At 33.1% G+C, this 18,710-nt stretch overlaps 1 protein-coding gene across 1 annotated transcript; it reads right to left on the reverse strand.

Moving 5' to 3' along the window:
* Nucleotides 1-1,506: 1,506 nt before the first annotated feature.
* On the reverse strand, nt 1,507-18,294 carry LOC138312408 (uncharacterized). Its single transcript, XM_069253295.1, is given in 9 exon segments — nt 1,507-6,140; nt 7,024-7,335; nt 7,582-7,618; nt 7,943-8,239; nt 8,241-8,877; nt 9,172-9,500; nt 10,077-10,210; nt 11,680-11,919; nt 18,100-18,294. Coding segments are annotated over 9 exon segments (2,349 nt in total). The 5' UTR covers nt 18,134-18,294; the 3' UTR covers nt 1,507-5,811.
* Nucleotides 18,295-18,710: the final 416 nt, after the last annotated feature.

Here is an 18,710-nt window from a genome sequence, read left to right on the forward strand (position 1 = left end):
CTCAGACAAAGGCACTACGCCATCTAATATCAAAGAATGAGAAGCCCCAGTATCTCGCAAAATCTTCACAGGTTTCAAGTTGGTAATATCACTAGTAAGTGAAACAAAACCTTCAGAAATGAAGGGAGAGTACTTCTCCAAGACACTATCAGACTCTGAGCTCTTAATCTCAACAGACACTTTAGAATCTTCCACAATATCACAAAGTTTCTGACTAGGATTTGACATAGCTAACACAGAAGGAACTGACTGTTTACGCCTTTGCTCCTTACGCTGGAGAGAATAACATTCAGACATAACATGCCCTACTTTCTTACAGTAATTACAAACAGGACCAGAAGGAGACCCCACACCTACCTTATCATCTGTTTTAGAATCAGACTTAGTCTTGTCACCTAATTTAGGTTTGTCGTTAGAAGGGCCACTAAAGGTTGGGTTCCTAGGCTGACCAAATTTACTAGTACCTGTGGTACTGTTTTTGTCTTGAGAACTGTTTTTAACAAATGAGCCTTTGTGGGTGAGAGCGTAATCATCAGCCATTGTAGCTGCTTCGCTAAGTGTTTCAACTTTTCTCTCATCTAAATGAGTTTTTATGTTTGTGTGGACGCAACGTTTAAACTCCTCTATCAACAATAATTGCCTCAATTTACCGAAATCCTTATCAATTTCTTTAGAATCACACCACCTATTAAATAATTGTTCTTTTTCTCTGGCAAATTCTACATGAGTTTGTTCATCTCTCTTTCTCGAGTTTCGAAATTTCTGGCGGTAAGCCTCAGGAACTAACTCATAAGCTTTCAAAATAGCTTTCTTGACTACTTGGTAGTTTGAAATCTCATCTACAGATAAAGAAGAATAAATGTCTCTAGCTTTACCAATCAAGACACTCTGAAGAAGCATTGTAAGCTTATCTTCAGGCCATTTCATACTATCAGCTATTTTCTCAAAATGCAGAAAATACTTGTCAACTTCTTTCTCTTGAAAAGGAGGAACTAACCTAATGTTTCTACTGACATCAAAACCTCTGTTTCCTTGTTAAAACCCCTAAAAGTTAGATTACTTGAACTGTCTTGAGAAGCTAGCTCTAATTCTTTCATTCTAAGTTCTGTTTCAGCTTGAATTTTTTGCTTCTCTAGATCTAACATCTGATCTCTCTCTTTTTCTTTTAATTCTTTCTCAATTTCTTTTTCTCTCATTTCCTTCTCTTTGTCTATTTCCATTTGTCTTAGTTTCATTTCATGTTCAAGTTCCATTTGTCTAATTTGAATTTCTGAACTGACTGTTTCCTCTATACTATCTAATGCACTAGAGTCAAATTTGCCACTGTCAACAAAATATCTTATAATTACATTCCTAATTTCAGCTTTCCTCAAATTAGTTTTGATAGTAAGGCCTAAATGTTTACCCAATAACAGTAAATCCTTCTTACTAACTTGCAAAAGAACTTCCAGGGATGGCACTTTAACAAACTGTTCAAACAAATGAACGAAATGAGAAACCAGCAGCTAAATTCAAAACACAATTTAATTATATATACAATATTATACAGAGATGGTTTACGATATCTAAAGTAATTGGTGGTGGTACAAGACTAGTACGATGATTTAAAGTGTTACTTATCTGTATGCGAATGTCCTGGTATAATCCTTGATCCTTCCAGGTTTCAAATTAACAATAATCACAAATCCGCAAGGAAATTGAATGTCCAACGATGATTTGTAAAGTTCCAGGCAATATGAATAAATCCACACAAAGTGTTGTAATAATTCACAGATAAAGTCACAATAGCTCTCCCAATAGAATCTTATATGGCGCTGTACAATTCTTGATATCTCTTAATACAGGTCTCAATACAGTTCTTATTACAGTTCTGATTAGCCTTGGGCAGCTGGTGTATATATAACTAAACCCTAATTCAAGAATATTGGAGAACCTTCTTTTTCTAGAAATATCTAATTAAAAACAGTAAACAAATAAACACACAGAACTTTCTGGAAATACATCATTCTAGATCTCTACTTATAATCAACATGTTTACAAAAATATTTGTTTATACATGATAATATTCTAGAAAGTTCTATAACCTAAATTAATAATATGACCTTTATAGGATATATTGATAATAAAGCTATAGGAGTTATCTCCCTTATCTCATAACTACATGTATTTAGTGTCATACATAACAACAATCCTTGTCTATTTAATTATCGGGAATAGCTGGAGATGAAAACGAAGTTGACGATGTAATTGTAAAAACAGGTAGGAAAAGCCATGTTACCGTTTACAATATTTACTATCGACTATAAAACAACAGTGCAACAAATAAAAACAAATTGCTTTGGATACAACTAATATTTATTTCTTGAATAAAAAACGACACACAATTAACTCTTGGATAACAAAATTGAATATATAGTTTATTAATCGAAAAGCAACGGAATCATATTTAGCGTATATCAATGTACATTTAAACATACATAAATGTAACGCTTTGCATAACATACAATATATCCAAACAAAATGTACAGAATGTTGATTTTACTAGCCATATTGGGCTTCTGCGCCACATGATGGTATACATAAAATGTATGTAATTTATACAGCTTAGTTCTGCGTCATCTGAGGACGAGTCAACCCTGCTAATATACATTTTTTACAGCAAGAAGTTTGATTTTAAATAATTAGTGTTTCCATTATCGGGGCCCCACAGTATCGGGGACCTTTGGGAACAAAAGTAAACTTGGATGAAGATCAAGTATGCACTGAATCTTTTTATATTCATGGCAGAGAGTAAATATCTCCATTTACCCTGTGCGAAATGGTCACGCACGACAATTCAAATACTTGACTCTTTAGGCCAAAGTAGTTTAGAATTGATACATAAAAATCAAAATGTACAGCTAAATAGTTCTCATACAAATACATTTTTATAATCTAGCTATGATATTATAAAAGTACACACAAATGTTATCCAATTCTAGCCTCTTAATTAAAGTCAGCATATATAAACCTTAATCAAAAACTAGTAATTAAATTTAAAACACAAATCATCAAAATAAAGCAATTCAAAGTTAAAATAACACACTCACATATGTAATGATATATATATGTCTGTTAACAAATTAGTTGGTTGTTCTACATTGTACGATTGCATGATCTGCTTCTTTCTGGCGTCATGTTAAAAAACGACATGGACAAACAACGACCACCATTAAGAATGTTTCGAATTCTTCTCAACTTCTCTCAGTTTTTTATGTTTAGCATGTCATGATAACAGGATACTTTGTAGGACAACAATGGTCAGTAGCCATAAACGGATGCTTAATGCTCTTAACGATAAAAAATGGGAATGTTTGATATATTACAATTTGTATATCAAAGGCCAACTACCTTTCTAAATAAAAAAATAAGTTTGTTAAAATCCACTATAGCATAAGAAAACTTATATTGATGACCTAAGATGGGGTTACAACACCAATCAAAGGTAAGATTCCCTTTTTTAATATATGTAATAGTGAAGATTCATTGCGATGCTCTGCCGTGTGACGCATTGATTGTTAATTCGGACTTCGGCGGGAAACATAAGACGACCCGCGTTATGAAAATTAACATTGGATTTATTTTAATTAAACTCTTCAGAAAGTGATTATAAGTGTTGTAGTAACGGTAAGCTAATAACTTCTGTGACTCTACAAAATTATCAATCTCGTTTTACATTCATATCTTGAAAATGAAAAGCCATTGCGGAAAGGTAGTGAAAAGTATTATGCAACGGTTTGCTAAAATATCAACAACATTAATGAGGAAACATACATTACAATGAGTGTAGGTATACCATAAAGTTACATTTTCTTTGTATTTCTGCTTATATAGATAAAAACGTTAAAAGGTTTTACATTATGTTAACTACATATACAAAGTGTTATAGAGGGTAAAATCAAATAAAAATCACGCTTTTGTTTGATTCACAAAGCAAACAAACACAATTTTCAACATTAATTTAAACATTTTAGTGCAATTACCATGGATGAATAGATAATAGGCTTTACAATTTCAAATCTTTGTTTGTACTGTTTAGCAGGTCAATTTATTTTCGTTTTTTCATTGTTTCCACTGAAACCCGAATTGTAAACACCAGCGAAATATTCAGCGGAAGTTCATTGTCATTCATAAGAAAAAAATAGAAATTAGTCCATTATATGAAACCACGAAATATTGATCCTGCGAATTTAACGCGCTATACAGTATTTGATACATACAATCAAAAACAATTGATAATTTAAAAACCTTCTTCTAAATTTGTTTTAAAAATTAAACATCTTAAACTAAACATCTTCATTAAAAGCGCAACCCAATTTATGATCAAATGACATATACGCTATGTACATTACATGTTCAAATGCGTGTGATTGTGTGTCGGATATCAAATCAGAAATTTGAATGAAAAATAAAGATTAAGTGGGCCCCACTCGATATGAAAAAGGAAAAATTGAATTAATAAATAAAAGTAAAAGATGTATAATTCCTGTAAACACAAAACGCATTACCTTTCTCTTGAAACACACTAAAATCTGGAAGATTTTCCATTATCCAATGACTTCAATATCACCAGTTTCCAATGTAACTAATCTTACAGAAAATGTATTCATATCTTTAATAACAATATGACACAAAGTTATCCAATGGATTAATTTGATATAGACTGAAATAAACAAAAGAAAACATTAAAAGGACCACGAATAAAGTATCCATAGATTTATCTTACCAGTCCCGTAGCACAGACTCAAACGTTAACGTTGACGCGGATCTTTACTTACGATAGGCGTTTCCAATCAATCATTTGACATTATCTACAGTTCATACTCTTCTCCATGGATTAAATTCGTAGTAGTAATGTTTGCAAAAAGTCTTCTCAGGTACGTTTTCAGTCGTACATTGTACCTATGGTGTTTAAAAATGAGTAGCTTTCTACCATGGATAAATATATATAAACATAAAAAATACTATAAAACTAACACATCGCTCTGACTATTGTTATTTACCAGCAATTGTACAAGGAAAAATAAGGTTTCGAATTGTGTTGACTTTTTAAAAATCTAAATATGCAAACACAAAGATATTACAGGATTTTTTTTTCAAAATTTCCCTGCCCGCCGTTTAAATTAGAAAAAGTAGCCTTCATTTCTTCCATATATCTATAAGGTCACTAAGTACTTGACCCCATTCAGAATGTCGGGCGTCGTTTGGGAAATATACACTTATCTATTTAATAACAGAAAACATTTTGACATATAAGGAAGACAGTATCTCGTAACGGCATCTTCAGTGGCTAAATAAGTGTGGATTTGTTATTCCTATTTACGTATTTATCACATTTTAATATGATTACAAAAATATCACTAACATGTTTAGCATTATTATACAATGGGTGTGTTACATATGGTTTACAAATATGATATAAAGCAATGCAGATAATGAATTTGAGAAATATTTTATACATCTATTAGCAATGACTGAAATATCATTTTCAACTCGACTATGAAAACAAAAAAAAGTAATTGCATTTAATCAGTTTGAATAAAAAATGACAAATAGTCGATTTCATTTAAATAACATGATAAGAATTAATCCAGCTGTATTAATTATTTACATTTTGATTGGCAAAGTACGAAATGTTCTAAAGGAGTGTTCTATCACTGAGCCTCTCCATCTGAGCGGGGAGGGGAATCTTTAAGTACTTTCTTTTTGTGTTTCTATCCCGGCGGTAACTACTACCGACATAATACGTTGATATGACCAAACCCATCTGTCCTAGCTTTCACTTGCTGTACCAGAATTCCCCGGCCGCGGTGACCAGATCTGCGCTGTCGTATACCAATCCATTTGACAATATTTCATCGCTGTCAGCAGCCTACCGATAGTGGCCCTGGTTTGGAACTTGTCTATCCAACTGCGGAGGAGAGCCACCAATCTCGACTGGATGTTGTTTGGAAACCTCACCTCTTGCTGTTCTATAGTGGGAGGAGACAACCCAAGCTCCAGGAAAAGGTTGAAATATGCATTTCCAATATTGTCGGCAATTTTCATGATCTCTTCTTCAGAGGGAACTCTTCTTCCGACATCAATGGGAACTATGCCTCCTGTGTAAATTTAAAAACGAATATAACACTTATGACATGGTTTTAATGTAAAAGTAAACTCAACAAGTGTATATGCTGCTAGTAAAAGATTAAACTTTAATTAAACTTTAATTGAATTTCATAAAACAGTTTCAAACGTATTCTTATATGATGTCGTTTATTTTAATGTCTGTCACTAATTTGTAATTTTGTTACCTGTGAATACGAATAGTCAATATTATGAATACAGTGTCACCTTCACAATAACGGCAGCTAAACTCACCCTCTCACTCAACCACTCACTCACTCACTCACTCAACCACTCAACCTCTCATTCACTCAACCACTCACTCACACACTCACTCAACCACCAGCTACTCACTCACACACTCACAATAGCTCATCAATTAAATCAGAAAGTAGCAGAACACAAATAATTGTTGTCGTGTCAAGATGTGCAGACACATCGTATAACCTGTTAACAATATGACGTTATCGGAATTTAATATATTTCTATAGCAATATTGTATGCAACATCAACCCACATGCGACATTCTTTTAAATGCGGAAACAAACGTCTACTTTTACCATAATTTTACCGAACAAATAAATGGACAGGCATACGGATATTCCACATCTAGGGCAGCCGTGTCTCGCTGCATGGTTCTATATAATAAATAATTGGTTTAATCGATGGCAATAAATATTTTATTGCGTTTCTATTTAATCCTGCTTGTCATATGCATTTTCATTAGTAAAAACATTTTAATACATTGTATATCTTCTCAAGGTAGCTTCTGATTGGCTGATACAACAGCGTTTACCTTGAATAAATTATAGTTATGTACAGCAGCTATAACGTGTAACAATATATTCAATGTAATCTCTAGAGTATGTCACTGACCTTGGTTTTCTGAATCTTCGTCTAATTCTAAAACTTCGTCCATACGATCAGTTCCCATGTCGACCATTTCCATAGCCTTAGCAATGTGCTGGAATGTCTGATTTGGGTAGGTATTTGTCCATTTCAGAAACATCTTGGTGATGATTGTGATTCCTGCCAGGCTGGTTGACTCCCATTTAGTTTGTTCAATTTCTGGGTAAGGCAGACCAAGGCCCACAAATAGCATCTCGCATCTAGATGCCTCGACCAGACGGGACAGACGCCCAAGTTCTCGTGGAGTTGGCCTGCGGTAAGACGTAATGGCGCCATCCCCTGTTTTTAAAATAAATTGGAATAAACTTATTTAATGTGTATGTTGTATGTTGAGTCATATACGTTTGTACTATTATCGATGCAAAACTCGCATAATAACTCTGGTGTATTAAAAAAGTGTAAACAATGTCTTCAATGATCATTAGAAAATGAATGTGTCTTTCTTATCTTTTTTTGTTATTATTTTTCAAACTCAAAACAGTAAAATGCTAATTTTGTTTTTTTTTACTTTAGACATATACTTACTCGATATATCAAAACCGTATCGCGCATCTCCAGAACCCTTCCAAATAGAAAGAGACATATTTAAAAAGATTACTCGTCGAAAACATTACCAATATAAAATAAAATACTTAGCAAATATAAAAGCAAACATATACATCTGTATATAAAAGTAGAAAAAATGTTGTTAAAAACGCATTGGTTTATGTGACATCTAGCTTAAATAGCCATACGAAGCAACGTATTCATCACAATGATCCATAGTCAGTCAATATGTATTGCTATCCGTTTTAGACAATTAACGTGTTAATTTCAAATTTTTCACATACTTCCACTTAAAGTTAATAAAAAAATCAATTATATTTAAATGAACCATAACTTATACCTCAATTCCCCAGTAAATGGCGTCTGTCTTAGACAAACGATGTTGTCCTTGGCATTCACCTCCTTTGCATGGTACGCCGCTTTCTGAGTTGATGACTCTGTATAGCTGTACCGGAGTATCGTAAGGAGTCAGGTAGAAGCTGCAATGTAGTTTGTGCGTGAATTGAAAGTGTTCCTGATTGGTCATTAGCAATGTGTTCAGGATAATTTGCTCGATGGATTGTCGTAAGAGTTTTCCAGAGTCATCCGGAAGCTTGTGTTCTGAGGTACTGAAGGCTGTCAAAGCAATGGTGGATCGGTTGTGCATGCATGGACAGAATCATTTTGTAGTTGTCATCGACTTCGAAGCAGACAAAGCCGTTATAGAGACAATCTTTAAGGTCTGATGTTGTCCCACATCCGGTAGTTGCTTCTCTCACACTTCGTTTTGGCAGTGACGTCAGCTTGTACATCTTCATTACGCTAGCCAATATTCGCTGGAACAATTCATTAGACATGTATGCATTGAATACAAAGCACAGTGTTTTGGAGATATGATTATTTAGCTGTTGGATACTTGTGACCCTACTTGTGATATCGCTGACGTCTTGTAGCACTCTGAGTTTGCTAGGAACTATATAGGTCTCCGTGAACTGTGATACTGTTTTCGAAATTTGAACTATCAAGCCAAATTTTTCCATCATTGCAAAGAGTGCTGATCTGTATGGACGAAAAGCTTCGTTTTCTTTTCTTTCGAGGAGACCGTCAATAACCTCTTCAGTCAGCTCTCCACTTGACTTGTACAACTTCAATTTTCGGAACAGCGGGAGGTCGTCTGTAGGTAAGAATCTATTATCCGTGACGAAAATGTTTATAAAATCTGCAAACCATTGTGGGTCCGTAACCACTGTGTCAAACTCTCGAAAATAAATCACAGACCTTGTGCAGTGCAGGTATCTAAACATAAACGATAATGTTACCAGCACTTACATTAAGATAACTTAAATCAAAGATATATCTTTATCTAAAAAAATATAATTTCTTATCAAAAACTGTCTATACCGACAAAACGTTAATGGATTATAAAATAAATGGCTTATAACACAAAATCAAATGTAAGGAATTAAATGTATGAATATTGGCCATATTTATGAATTGCTATTTCGTTCTCTCCTAAATGATACTGCTTCATTTAAAATACATTTCTTTGCATATCCTTGTATACAAAGTTTAATGTAAATGCCTACTCACTCCAATGCGAGTTTGATTTCATCTTCATCTGCCAATGCGGCAATCGACGATTTGTTCATTTCTATGACCTCTGCCAATTGGAGTACCTTCGTGCCCTTTTCCATTGCCTTGAGTAAGTCCAGCTCTAGTTTTAACCACTTAGTTGGTAGTTGCCTCTCCCATTGATCTTGGTGCACGGCTGTCACTGTTATGAGATTCCGAAGTTTATCAAATTCAGCTGCATCACCAAGGCTATTGTCAACCGTGCAGAATTTGGCACAATGAAAATCTGAAAGCTCTGGAAATTCTGTTATACTGTTTAGTATTGTCTCTATGTCTTTGTTGTAGTCCTGCAACATTTTTTATGAAAAATGGAAATAAATAAATAAATAAATTTATTATAATGATGGAATTATTTGTTTGAGTGTATCATGTCGTATGTTATAGCACATGCTATACATTTGTACTTCTTACAATCATATATAATTGATCATCATTATGTGTGTTTGGTTTAGTATTTAAACATTATAATGTACGCTTGCTGGTAAATTAAGATATAAGGAAGAAATCATGTCCATATATTAAAGGAGTCCTACAAATTCACCAATTGTTTCCGCAAAGATCTTTTGATTAAGCGAGGTAATAAAGCGTCTTCGTATTATTTCCTTATTTATATACATTCTTACTATATATATTATGTAAGAAGTAAGTAAATATTGGAAATTAAACGTATAATTCAAATTAAAACCTATATATATATATATATATGTGTATAGTGTGAATCCGGACTGAGAACATACACCGACTAACAATCGATAAATGTTTCTAGATTTAAAGATATGGCATCACAACTATTCTGAGGTTACAAGAAGAAGCAAACATTCGCCGCAGTAGACAATGTGCAGTGGCAATACTATATACTGTACCTTTGACGATTTCTTTAATTCATCGAGAAACGTGCCGACAAATATGATCGGAGGAGCATGGGTCTTGAACTTAGGAGCATTTAGTTCACCTGAAGAAAATGTACCAATAAGACGAATCCATTTCTTCAGTCGATCTGAAAAATGTCAAACATATTATTGTGATATTTAGAACTAAAATATATGGTACATTTCGGATGATATAAAAAATGTATTTCTATAGCAACTCAAACTCAAAAAAATATAATTTAATAATATCCTTCCCACTTATGTAGATATTTGTATAACAATATTGTATGCAATATAAACCCACATGAGGCATTATTTTAAATGCGGGAACAAACATTTCCTTTCACTATAATTGTACTGAAACTATGGGCCTATGTTCCGTTACCATGGCAACACCGAATTACAAAAATGTTACTATATTATTCGGCATACCTCATAACCAATAGGTACCGATTTTCATTTTAGTTAAAAATATCTTAATTTCACGCAATCAAAGTCACCCATTTTGTTATCATGGAAATCAGTCATACGGAAGTGTTCCCATGTTATTTAGTATACTTCATAACCCATATATATCAATTTTCACTAAAATTTTACAATATCTAAATTTCAATCAAACAGGGGCCTCCATTTCGTTGCCAAAGCAACTTATCGTTTTTTAAAGTGATACATTATAATAAGCATACATCATATCCTCTTGTTACCAATTTTCACTTCCATCTGACATTTTCTAAATTTCAGCCAATCATGTTGTTACCAGCACTGCTTTATTCAAGACACCCAAAAACTGTTGTCCCGAAATTTTAATTTTGAAACTAATTTACACTTAGTCAGAAAATATCCTGGGAGTATTTTTAATGCAGAGCAAGATTGCGGACAAAACCGTAACAGGGTGAGATGAGATGAGTAATGTTTCGTTTTCGTTTCGATCTTCTTTACCGTTTTCTTTTTCTTTTTTTCAAATATCATTTCAAACAAGATTCTCAGTTCAAAATATTAAATTGATAACTCAGGTATAACGTTAACGATGTACTTAATTGATTTAAGGATAAACAATGTAGAATATCTAACAAAGGATGGCATATTCTGGCCTGTTAGTGCAGGTAGTTTTAATGAAAGTAAACACAAAATATTTCAGGCCATTTCGGCCTTTTTAACAAAAAGTAGCAGTATTTTGATCAGGCAATAAGTGGTACTTTCCATATGCAAAGAAATTTGGGTCGTGTACAGTTTCTGTGAAATTTTTAACATTAGCTTTAAAATGTGCAAGGTTTGTACAATACGAAAGTTTTAAGGCAATGTTTGTTAAGAAGACCCAATTTTGAAATTTTACAAAGAGGATAGCTTTTTGCCGGTAGTTTAATATATTTTAGAATAATCTTATTTATGTGCATGTGAAATTTCATGTTTTACTATAAACACAGTATTTTACAATTATCTGCTGTACATTGTACTAATACTGTAATAATTCTTAAGATATACAAAGTACATGCAATTGTATTTTAAATGCATCATAGAGATATTTCAATATTCCATTTAGTAATGCAAGTGAAGGGGTGTTTAGAATTCATTCACTTAATGAGAATCCAATTTTTACCAGTTTCCTGATTGTCCTTGAGGAAATGTGTGAGTCTGAAGACCAGGAGATACACGCCGTGAGACGAGATAAAAATTGTATGAGATGATTGAAAAGCTTCATGTCCCCCCATATCCCACAGAGACAGGTAGGCTTTGTCAGAAGTGGTCTCCATGGAAGCATGTTTACGGATGGCGTCTACTTCTTTGGCGTGTTTTCGACGTCGCTTTTTATCTGGTTCTGATTCATGTAACAGTATTTCTGGAACAACATAATATGACAAAAGTGATAAACACACATTCTCTCACCGTTCACGGTTTTGTCAATATTTCTACGCATGAGAGATTTTTTCTGTCAATCCCTAGGGTATGACAAATTGCACTTGGTAACCTTTTGAACCGGACGTAGAGCCGAAACTATTTTTTCTGTTTACTATTCGTCGTCTGCTATTTGCAAACAAACGATTTCAACCAGAAGATGATTGAAGTAGGAGACACAGTGGTGATTATGGCAAAGAGGGCAAGATAAATGGAACTTTCTGCCGTATTGGGACGTGCTTAATGTTCAAAGTACAAATGTTTGACACTGGAGTAAAAACTTTGTCAGACCCGCTTCCTCCTGTTTCTGTGCAATACTATAAACGCCCCCGACAAACAAAATGGCATAATACCAACAATCCCAAAGCCTCGATTTGTTAAAATGAATGAGTCAAGCATTGTGCCCTATTGGTACGTACTTAATGTTCAAATAACAAGTGTTTGACATTGGGTATATTGTCAGTGCAGCCAAACATGAACTAATTAAAGGGCTACCAGATGGGTATTTTGACTTTGTTGGAGACTTTTTGGTTGAATACAACACGACAGATACATCAATCTCTACTACAGCAATGACCATCCTTCTCCTTTACGGAATGCGAAATCCAAACGTACAGTGGTTTCTACGCAGTCCAGTTGGTCAGCTCTATAGGCAATGTAATGTTTTTTGTCCCCTCAGCTTCAAAAGACTACCAGTGCGAATGACAATGTTCCGAAACTAGGCGACTGACAAACACCAGTGTGAGAAAGCATGTATGTCAAAAATTGAAGGAAAATAACGTACCGACACTCGGGCAATTCACATCACTTGACATATAAACCAACAGTCACTGAACAACTACTGGCATTTATATGACATTTAAAGACAAAAACAGGTCGGCGATTTTATCTAATTAAGCTACCAGTAACACTATTAAATCGGTAACTGAAACTGACATCGTCGCCGGTACAACTCTTGGTAAACCTACCTCTAATGCTTGCTGGCGCGACATTATTCAGCTGTCACGAGTGGAAAATCACAACAACAAATGCTTTACGCTCTACTCTTCATGATTTCACGAAATCTGTGTTGTATGGATCTATCATCAAATGCGGAACTTAACATTAATTTGCATAGTCGCACTGCTGGTAATCTAGGTCTTGTGTCATCTACGACTCTGACTGTGATTATGAATGAGTGTACATGATATCAATAAATGACGTCATGATATACCGTGTCATTTCCCGCGAAAAACACAACCGACAAAATAGCATTTTTCTTTCATAGAGGTATACTTCTAAGTGATTTGAATTTTAATGTGATCTATTTCTATATTTCATATATTAATTTAGTATTCAAATGATTTTAAATAAATCGTTTATGCCTATTGTTTATTGCGTAAGAATGTATTTGTAGCGACCGTGCGATGAATGTCGTCATTGAAATTTATGCTTTTTGTAATATTGTTACAGAACGGAAGTCAATCAAGATGAAATGTCCAATGATCTTAAATTGAGGGAGAAAATATTCATTCACTGCATTGGGGGTGTGACGTCGAAATCACAACCCTCGGGGAAATCCATGATTATCCAGGTCAAAATTCTATTATCTTTATTTAACAATTAAAGGATTGTTATCTCCAATAAATGCAATCTAACAATCCTTTTATTGTTATATTTACATTTTACTTTCTAGTTCTAGTAAAACATAATGTAGATACGACTGTTCAAAGTGATAAAATATAGTCCCTATACAAATTTGAAAATACCACAAATTTTCAATGTGTTTCCGATGCTTTTCAGTAAATCTTTCCTAACAAGAATTTAGAAAGGACCTCTTTCACGAACAATGGAATTTTGCCCACGAACCAATTTTATTGAAATTAAATGTAATATGTAGCAATATAAATGCAAACCCTTGAAATACGTTAAAAAAATTCAAAAGGTCCCAGGGGCCTGTGCTATGGCCAAATTAATGTTGCCCAGTAGAGGTGTATGACAGGGTTCCCTTTTTGATCCAAAATGGTATAAAAATAATGTTTTATGTCATAAAACTGTATTATTTTCTGAAGAGTATAAATAATCACATATAATGATCACAAATATGTAGGCAAAATGGGACAAATAAAATTTTGGCTACATTTTAAAGACAGAAAATATCGAAATTTTGGGTGTTATTTTCGGCCATGTCAATTATTAACAATGGTGATTCACCCACTTCCAGTTTGAGTGCACCAAAAATATTTTCTAAAAAGTTGGCTCATTACCTGAAGTAAATATTACGAAAATTTCAGAAAAACTGTGGACCGGTAAATTTGTCGTTTAAAGGTTATAATATAGTATGGTCTATTTTTAGTAACGTTACATAATGTTAAGAATATGCTTATTTTGGATCATTTATCACGAATCTAACGGTGTCAACATTAATGTATAATCCAATACTCATCTGTAACGCTTGATATGATTTCAAATTGATTTATTTAGTGATACTTTGTAGAAAAATTAAGTTTTACATAATCAAAATTACAAAACATTTGGGTGTTTTATGACCACAATAAGCTGTTTTGCATTTGAAGTAGCTTCACTAATATGTCCTGTTCTAATGATTTATTTTGTAATTATAGAGCATATTTACAGTGAAGAGAGTGATTAAAATGGGATTCTGTAACTGTGTGGTTTGAGAGGGAAGAGTTACCAGGTTACACGGGTCATGTTACAAACCTACAGTAGTTCAATTATTTGCAGGGCTAACACTTCTGATTAACATTTATGTTGATTCATGCTAAAAATGTAAATCTCATCACTTTAACGTATCGTTTTAGATTTTAAGTTTATTTTTTTTCGGGAAACTCCTTGATGTATCATTTCAGATTTAGATACATTAATGGCAAATACTTCTTTAATCTTGCAAAATAACTAACTGAATGTAGCAGTTTTAATAATGAAAATAGACATTACCTGTAAGTAGATCATCAAAACTTGATTTATCTTTATTGTTAATAATCATATTTGAATTCCATGTTAGTATTATTATATAATTAGAAAATTAAACAGCTTTACTGAGTAATAGACACAAAAGAAAGGCTTCGATCACAGTACATGGACATGGTGTATATCCCCGTGGTAAAGAGTGTGTGGCGATGAAACCGTTTTATTCAATACTATATAAACTAACTTTGAGTTTATAATTATATGAGTTTTATAAGTAATTGTAAAGTAATCCGTATGGACAAAAAACATCTCTAAAAATCTTAATTGGCGGATATGGTATTAATCGTACAGAGATAATGGAGAAACCCGTCAAACAGGAATTGAGAGTGTCTGATCAAACTGGAAATCATTTAAATGAAGTGTATTGCATATACTTAATGTTACTTAGCTTTGTGTCACGTATAAATTTATTTATTTGGATCCCCATGACATGTATAATTCATGTTGTGATAACCAAATTTCTTATAAAATCATTTTTTTTACCTGAAATGATAAACCTTATGCCATTTTGATTGATAGTATGATGTGTTTACGATACACAAAGCTAATTATGAAAAATTAAACTGTGGACCTCAAAAATGTTTGACTGTTTCATTAACCATAAAAGATGCTGTTATTTTTTAACTGAAAAAAAAATTCTTAGTTAACTTTTATGGAATTCATGAAAATTCTAAAGAAAATTAAAAAAAAAACTCGAAATCAAACTTCAGTTGATTGATCACAAAATGTTCTGAACAATCTAAATATTAAACTGATAAGAAATACTTATATAGTAAAATTAATACATTTTTGAACGAAAAAAAATCATATATCAATTTGTCTATGTTTTTTTAAACAAAAACTTGTAATGGTGTGATTTGATGCCATTGCCAACACTTTGAAAGCACAATATTTTGAAAAACAACAACATTATACATATATGCACTAATATACGGGATGTGTGAAAATTGGTAAAAACTTAATTCTCTTACATAATAATCTACTCCCACCCATTTTTTTCTAGATTTTGTTATTATGTTACTTTATATGCCTTTCAGCTGTAAAAAAATAATTTTCTGAGAATGCAGTTGCAATCATCATCTAGCTTGAAAAGTGAATGATAATGCCCTAAATATTCCGAAATACTTTGTTATTGTGATTCAATATTTTGATTATTCTACAATATATAGGTTATAAAATCATATATTAATTTAAATTTAATGTAACTAATGAGTATTAAATAAGATTAAGAAATTAGTTTCTTTGTTTTCTCAATTTTATGATTGAAAAGGGCCGTGGTGCAACCACGGTGTAATACTGCTAAAAATATAGACCTTGCCTCATTAAGACCTTTAAACGACAAATTTACCGGTCCACAATTTTTCTGAAATTTGCACAATATTTACTTCAGGTAATGAGCCAACTTTTTAGAAAATATTTTTGGTGCACTCAAACTGGAAGTGGGTGAATCACCATTGTTAATAATTGACATGGCCGAAAATAATACCCAAAATTTCGATATTTTCGATCTTTAAAATTTAGCCAAAATTTTATTTGTCCCATTTTGCCTACATATTTGTGATCATAATATGTAAGTATTTATACTCTTCAGAAAATAATACAGTTTTATGACATAAAACATTATTTTGATAACTTTTTGGATCAAAAAGGGAACCCTGTCATACACATATACTGGACAACATTAATTTGGCCACAGCACAGGCCCCTGGGACCTTTTGAATTTTTTAAGCGTATTTTTGAAGGGTTTGCTTTAATGTTGCTACATGTAACATTTAGTTTTAATAAAATTGGTTCGTGGGCAAATTTCCATTGTTCGTGAAAGAGGTCCTTTAAAAGATTTTGTTTATAGTTTTATAACCACACTGGTCCATTCAACTACAATGTCAATTTTCCCGCGCGGACTAATATGGTGTCAGTAAACACATCAATTTATAAATATATTATTAGTCCTAGTCTAGACTGGATTTATTAGCTCATCATGCAGATCACGATTATCATTAGAGTAATGGGAGTCCCTGTGGCAAAATGTTAATATATAAGAGTGGGTTTAAAAAAATAGACATCGTTGTGAGATTATGATCAGATATCATTTACAACAAAATACTGAAACTGATTACTAAAAAAGGGGATCACATTGTATAACAGAATCACGATATTTAATTACAGTCAAAACATAGTAACCAAGTGTTGGTTAAATGTGATACTTTTACAGTGGAAGTAACACCCCGACCACAAGGTATTACATGTACCTGATGATATTTTTGAATAATTACACGTCAAGAAGAAGTCGTACAAAATCAACACATGCCCCGGTTTTATTGGTATGTATACAGTGTAATTGGGTACACATAGGGATTGGATTTCGCTTTTATGTTAACTATGGAGCAATTTTTTTAAGAATACAATGTATATTCTATGGGGCGCGTTTTGCTAAAAGTTAATACATAGAGTAATAACATTAAGTATTTGTACTCGGCCACATGTGTGAACTCAGCGTTATTGTGAAGCGAGGCGAAAATGACGCACGCTTACACACTGGAGTTTGCCGAAGTTGTCAAAACACCAGTGTTCAAGTAGCTCGATGCGTTTGAGATTGTCATCTCACTTGACGATATTACATTCTTGGGAGCCATATGGTTATATAATCTACACTTAGATCCATCGCCATCGATAGATGGAACAACTTTACTTGTGTTCGATGGATACAATGTATTTGTGGTGACGCGTAGCTGTCAACATGTGGATTACTAGCGGTGCATGTTTTATAATACACATGATTAAATTCTAAAAGAACAAACACAAGAGGATATGTTTATAACTGACCTCTGTCAGAAGGTCTCACTCCAAAGCAGAAGCTATCTGACGCGCTCCACGGGATATGTAGATAGCTTAATACTGCTATTCATAGCCGCTATGAAAATTAGAAAAATACATTCAATCCCTATGTGTTTTTTTTTAAAAAGTAGATATTTTACGTTGCATAGAACATTTTCATACGCAAGTTCAAAGTTCAATGTTACCATGCAGTTATGATAAACAAAATCAGTTAGTATTTGCGTATAGTGAACAAGCCTAGTAGGTGTAAATATAGTAGAATATCATTAACAATAAAGCTCTTTTTATCTTCCGTTAACAATATTCCCTTCAAACTCACCATCATCATCAAGAAGAGGCATCATTGCTGCCATACGTTTCTCAATGGTTTTAGTTGGCGTATGATCTGAGCTATGTTGCCATGTTTTTTGTCCGCCATGTTGATAGTGAACCAAACAGGATGAATATCGGCTCCCAAAGTTGGTTTTCTTGATGTGATGTCGACATATTTGTTCTGGAGACGTCGACACAAAGTAGTTTTACCTACACCTTCGCAGCCTACGAACACTACCCGAATGTGTCGGTAACTTTCTGTCTGTCCCTTGAACAGCCTCAAATATCTGTTATAGTTTCTGACGTCCCCTGAATTGTAAAAAGGATCAAGTAATGGATAAATATATGCCAGAAAATATCTTCATTTGGTTATGTAGCAAATTCTTGATTATTACAGGATTATAGAATGTCCCAATTATATCATTGTTTATTGATAAAAAACGATACGGAAAACAAACAACCACTGAATACACATGAAAACGGAACAATACAACAGAACGATATTGTAACTTTTGCTAAAGAATAAGGAAACAAACAAATATATAATTTTAAATGTCGAATATTTGTTCATGGTTTAAATAACGTAATCATAAATCATTTGTAATGTAGATAATTTGA

This window comes from Argopecten irradians, unplaced genomic scaffold, assembly GCF_041381155.1.
Source record: "Argopecten irradians isolate NY unplaced genomic scaffold, Ai_NY scaffold_0308, whole genome shotgun sequence".
NCBI lineage: Eukaryota > Metazoa > Mollusca > Bivalvia > Pectinida > Pectinidae > Argopecten > Argopecten irradians.